Source organism: Cucurbita pepo, chromosome LG02, assembly GCF_002806865.2.
Source record: "Cucurbita pepo subsp. pepo cultivar mu-cu-16 chromosome LG02, ASM280686v2, whole genome shotgun sequence".
Lineage (NCBI taxonomy): Eukaryota > Viridiplantae > Streptophyta > Magnoliopsida > Cucurbitales > Cucurbitaceae > Cucurbita > Cucurbita pepo.
The window spans coordinates 9,298,374-9,303,824 of NC_036639.1; the positions used below are offsets into that span (position 1 = coordinate 9,298,374).

At 38.6% G+C, this 5,451-nt stretch overlaps 2 protein-coding genes across 2 annotated transcripts in view; both read left to right on the forward strand.

Moving 5' to 3' along the window:
• Positions 1-2,058: 2,058 nt before the first annotated feature.
• Positions 2,059-2,598, forward strand: LOC111788431 (pectinesterase inhibitor-like). The gene has a single exon (XM_023668768.1). The coding sequence runs from the start codon at positions 2,059-2,061 to the stop codon at positions 2,596-2,598; it is 540 nt and encodes a 179-aa protein (XP_023524536.1).
• LOC111787822 (pectinesterase inhibitor-like) overlaps positions 2,130-5,451 on the forward strand; it is a 20,938-nt gene continuing 17,616 nt past the window's right edge. The window contains exons 1-2 of the mRNA XM_023667881.1: positions 2,130-2,188; positions 2,934-2,943. The gene's annotated coding sequence lies outside the window, so the exon portion shown is untranslated. The remainder of the gene's footprint in view (positions 2,189-2,933; positions 2,944-5,451) is intronic.

A 5,451-nucleotide genomic window follows, 5' to 3' on the forward strand; every position in this document is an offset into this window, starting at 1 on the left:
CAGAACCTGAAGAGCTGCCTCACAATGTGGTTTTCTTGGTTCATGCATAAATTGACTAAGCATACGAACTGAATAAACTATGCCTTGAGTCTTAGTCATTTTTTACTATGCCTTCAAGGAGGCTCGGCTCCTTTTCTTTTGGAGTCTTTTGTTCGACAATTGACTAAGCACGACTAAGTTTAGGGCATGGCTCTGATACCATTGTGGAGAGGTGGATTAAATCTAAGCACGCTCATGGAGGTGGAAGGACATGCGCCGACCCTACGTTAATTGAAGGAAAATCAATGAGGCAACATTTTGCGAGACTTGAAGGTGTGCTTTTGGAGGACACATGCCACACCAAGAAAGAATAAGAAAATACTAATGCCTTACGTCGCCTGGACTCGAAGCCAAGAACACTTGTGTCGTGAGTGGGGTGCGTGTCAAGTAGTGAAATTGTTTTTGGGAGTTTAAGTTAAATTATGCTTAAATTGAGGGCCAATAGCGACTGGCCGTGGTATTTGCACGTGAGCCCATTGCGAGTGAAATCACGCTTAGAAGCCTTTCCAGCCACGCATGGGGCGCGTGAAGGTGTGTTGAAAGTGATCTTTTGACTATTTTACACCCATACTAATCCTTAAATGACTTGAATTATGACCATCTAGTGAAATTTTTGAAGATTTAGAGAACCGAAAATGACATACCAGAAGAGTGAGCTGTCTTTCTACTCAACATATCGGCCACTATGTTAGCTTTACATGGGTGATAAAGGATCTTTGTATCATAATCCTTCGCAAACTCCAACTATCTCCTTTGTCCCATGTTCAACTCTTTCTACCTGAATAAGATACTTGAGGCTCTTATGGTTTTACCACCTGTACCTTTTCACCATACAAGTAACGTCATCATATTTTTAACGTGAACGCCACAGTTGCTAACTCCAAATCGAGGGTTAGGTAGTTACGCTCATATTTCTTAAGCTATTAGGAGCCATATACAACCACTTCTTCATTAACACCAACACGCAACCCCAATCCTTTTCTCGAGGCATCGTTGTACACCATGCTTGAACCATAAAATAGTGCTAGCATCAGCGCATACACCAAAAACTCCTTAATCTCTTGAAAAATCTATTCATGTGTCATAGTCCAAAGAAAGACTTACCTTCTTAGTTAACTTTGTCAAGGTTTGAATAAGTCCTAGAAAGAAACCTTCCGTCGTAGTTCGCTAACTCCAAAAAACTTCTAAGTTCTCGGACTGAGGATGGTTTGGGTTATCTCATGATTGCCTCTATCCGACCCAGAAAATCCCCGGCTGAGTTATCTCATGATTGCCTCTAACAAACTTGCAGAAAATTATGGGCTGAGGTTGGTCTCCGTTATCTCATGATTGCCCCGAAATGTTCCATGATTACTAACTTTTCAACATCCCATGATTTTAACCAAGTCGAGCTTGTTGACTTACTAACTTCTCAATGCACGATTCCCACATCCATGATTTTAACCATGTCGAGTTTATTGACTCACATTCCTTACGTCAAAACACACAACGATTGCAAGGACTACTTTTCGTGAGGACAACAAAAAATATTGGCAAAACAAATATTTGTCGACGTATTAGCACTATTCATGTACTATATATTCTTCAGGTTATTTATTCAATATTATCCTCTCACATACATGAAAACTATGGTTCAAGATTACATTAATAACCTTGATTTTTTTTTTTTTAATAAATATTATTAGTTTAAGTAGAGGAGAACGGTTATAATCTTACCAAGAAGAGAGTAAAGTTATGACTCTCATGTGTAGTCAGTCAAGGTTAACACGAGAGTGGCACATGGAGCAAGACGGTGTATTGTTTAAAAAACTGCATGATAACTGAGCCAAGTTTGTGATTGGGTTTAGAGAGAAAAAAGCTTAACCTATTCTGTCTATTTTTGTGTGTTTTTCTTTGAATAGCGTTTTACTTAAAATTCTAACGTGAAAGCTATTCAAAGGAATATTTGTGAGTGTATAAATATGTGAACCCTCCCTACGGATTAATTGAGCAAAACAGACAGAAAAATCAAAATAAAAAATGGCATCTTCTAGTTTTCTTGCAGTCTTTAGGATTGTCCTCTTAGTACTGTTCTTCAATGGGATGGGACCCATGCAAGCGGCTTCGCAAGACGACATCGTTTCCACCATCTGCAAGAAAACTAGAAACCCTTCTTTTTGCTTTAACGTGTTGAAATCTGCTGGCACTACAGACCTAAAAGGGCTGGCCACTTTCACCCTCAACCTCGCCCACGACAAGGTTGCTCAAACCCGTGCCCTCGCCCAGTCCCAGGCGTCCAAGGCAGTTGATCCCAAGCTTAAAGAGCGATATGCCACCTGTGCTGAACAGTACGACGATGCCGCCGGCGACATCGAGGATGGGAAGAACGACTTGGGGAAAGGTGACTACAATGGCGTCAACATTAAGGCGTCTGCAGCTATGACGGAGGCCGGCGACTGTCTGGACAGCTTCACGCAGCCGCCGAAGGACCCATCGGCGCTGTCTAGCAACGGGAAGACTGTGGAAGATATTTGTAGTATCATCTTGGTTATAGCCAATCTTCTTCTTGGGCGTGCCTAATTCATTTTTCTTCAGCCTTTCTTCATTTTATCCTACAAACTTCTGTACTTGGAATGCCATGAANTTTTTCTCAAGTGATTAGCTGATTGGTTGACGTGGGAAGCATTCGGGAGTTATGCGACCACAGAGGAAGGTCATTCTAGAGAGTCAATTCTTTTGGTATCTTGGCTATAGTTTGATTGGTATCTCCTACCTTGGTTCCGGATTTTATATTAATACTCAAACAATCCTTCCAAAATAATAAATATATTTGATTTTATCTTTTAAATTTCAAAATTGTTTTATCGTATTTTTCTTAACACATTCTGGTGATTCAAAAGTCTACATCATTAGACCAAAACGTTCTGAGAAATTTTCATGAAGAAAGCTTGGTAAAAAATGACTCCAAGCCATTGAATCTAGTGGTGGAGTATTGTTTTCTTTAACTTTCTTTCCAAAACCCTAACCTCTTCTTTTCTCTTTCTTTTTTCTTCTTTGTTTTCTTTATCCTCTCTTTTTTAACCCGCTTCATCATTCTGATGGTTCCATCGTAAGACCATGACCAAGACAANCGGCTTCATCATTCCGATGGTTCCATCATAAGACCATGCCCAAGATAATGTACTTGTTATGCACCAGCTTCACATCTCTAACTAGTATCTTCATCGACTTCTCCCATATGAAGAATCCTCGCTAAAGAAAAGTGACTCATGTTGACTGGAGCAAAGGCATCATCCAATACACCAAGAATGTGCATTGAAGCTAAGGCATACACTAAGTTCGAGAGAGAGACGACACGAGTGTCAAGACAAGCTCGAAGAGGGTTGAATAGGGCTCCAGACAATAACTTCAAAAGTCGAGATTTTGATATAAATTTTTACATGTGGCTCCTGTTTTAATTAACGTGGCTGAGATCTCATGTTTATATTAACATGGTTGAGATCTCATGTTTATATTAACCCATTAGTGATTAAAAAAAATAATAATAAATAAATAAGTATATATATATAGTCATTTTTATTCTTCTTCTTCTTCTTCTTCTTCTTCTTCTTCTTCTTCTTCTTCTTCTTCTTCTTCTTNTTTTTTTTTTTTTTTTTGTAATTTTATTTTTAAATGGGTTTTGATATTTATTTAAGAAATTAAGTATAGAGAGTTATTTAATTTTTCCTGAAGTGAGACAAAAAAACTTTCTAAATTGAAGTACCCGTAAATTTATGAGATGGAAAAATATTTTTTTTTTCCAACATGTACAACATTTTTCACTATCTTGCATATGTATATATTTTTTTTCAATTGGGTAGTATACGTATTATAGGTAGGGTTGCTAAATTGATGACTTTTATTTTAGTATATCTTGATGCTATAGTATATTCCTTCAGTCTCTGTCATGAAATTGTGTATGATGGTCATAGTTCTCTTAGCTGATACATGGTTAATTCATGTCTTGTACATAAGACCTTACTCTTCCATCTCTCCCACTATGTTTTGAAGTAAGGGGGCTCCCATGTAAGAGTTTTCAATGCTTTCAATTGGCGATGTTTCAACTAAAGTCATCTCATATTCAGCTAATGAATTCACCAAATTTAACGTGGAAGGCATAAAGAGTGGCTCTTTGTGAGCATTCAGACACTCGATAGGTCCCTCTTACATATAAAGCAGAACGAGGATGTTAAGGATTATTGGGAGGAGTAGTCCCACATTGGCTAATTAAAGGGATGATCATGGGTTTAGAGGTAAGAAACACCATCTTCATTGGTGTGAGTGACTTGCTAGGGAAACAAAAAGCAAAGTCAGGAGAGTTTATGCTAAAAGTGGACAATGTCAATAGAATCCTAAGTGTTGAATAAAGAAATTGTGAGCCATTTGAAAGTGTAGTCAAAGTGGTCAAATTGGCTTAAGTGTCGAGCAAAGGATGAAGGGGACCTCAGAAGAGGCTCTATGGTGTATTCCTCCATGTGGGCAATAGAGTCCGTCGAGCTACCCTCACACTCATGCCACTGGTTCATATGACTTTATTTGACCCACGGTCTCAATCGTGGGCATCAATTCTTGGATGGGTATCTTATCTAGAGAGTTAATTTCAATACTAGGAGAAAACTTGACTCTCATACCAACCATCACAAGCACGTTCTTTAAGGACACAACGCGATCGTTACGGCATTTACTCTTGTCCTCGAGTAAGTAAGGCAACTAAAACTTAGGTTGTCGTTGGTATAGATGACCTATGCTCAAGTCTCTAACCCCACTCTTAAAAAACAAATTTAAAAAAGCGATGTCAGAGAAAGTTAAATAAAACATCTAAAAATCAATTTGAGAAAGTAACGTTATAAGCTTGCAAGCAATAAGGAACAATAACAACATTCATAGCATATATTATGGGACCAATCAACTTGGACAAGTGTAGACATACACATAAATTAAAATGATAAAATAAAAAATAACTAACTTACCTTAAAGTAAGGTAAAAGGGTTTAGAATGGACATGAGGCAACACCCTAGTAAAGCATCACTATGACATCCAACTCTCAATTAACCCATAATGCAGACAGATGCTCAACCTAACAGCCTCGCCCCATGTCCACGAATTCTTTAGACAGTCCAATCTGAGTGCGCTCAACTGAACCTTAATCCACAAAGCAAGCCCAAAAAATCGCAGATGCATGCTCAAAACTAAATGGCTGCAACCCATCCCTCTATATGCTCCTAGCTGCCTCTATCATATGCAATAAGCATGCAGCTCTAGGCTATAATTTGTGTACAACTTCCAATAGCCATTTCCCCTGGCGCTCGACTTGGTGGCTCCAACCGACTCTCCTTTGCTCGACATGGCCAATTGTGGCTTGATTTACCTATTTTAGATCATAAGCATTTTGA

Coding starts and splice junctions, on each gene's coding strand:
- LOC111788431 (XM_023668768.1), top strand. CDS start 2,059: ATGGCATCTTCTAGTTTTCTTGCAGTCTTTAGGATTGTCCTCTTAGTA.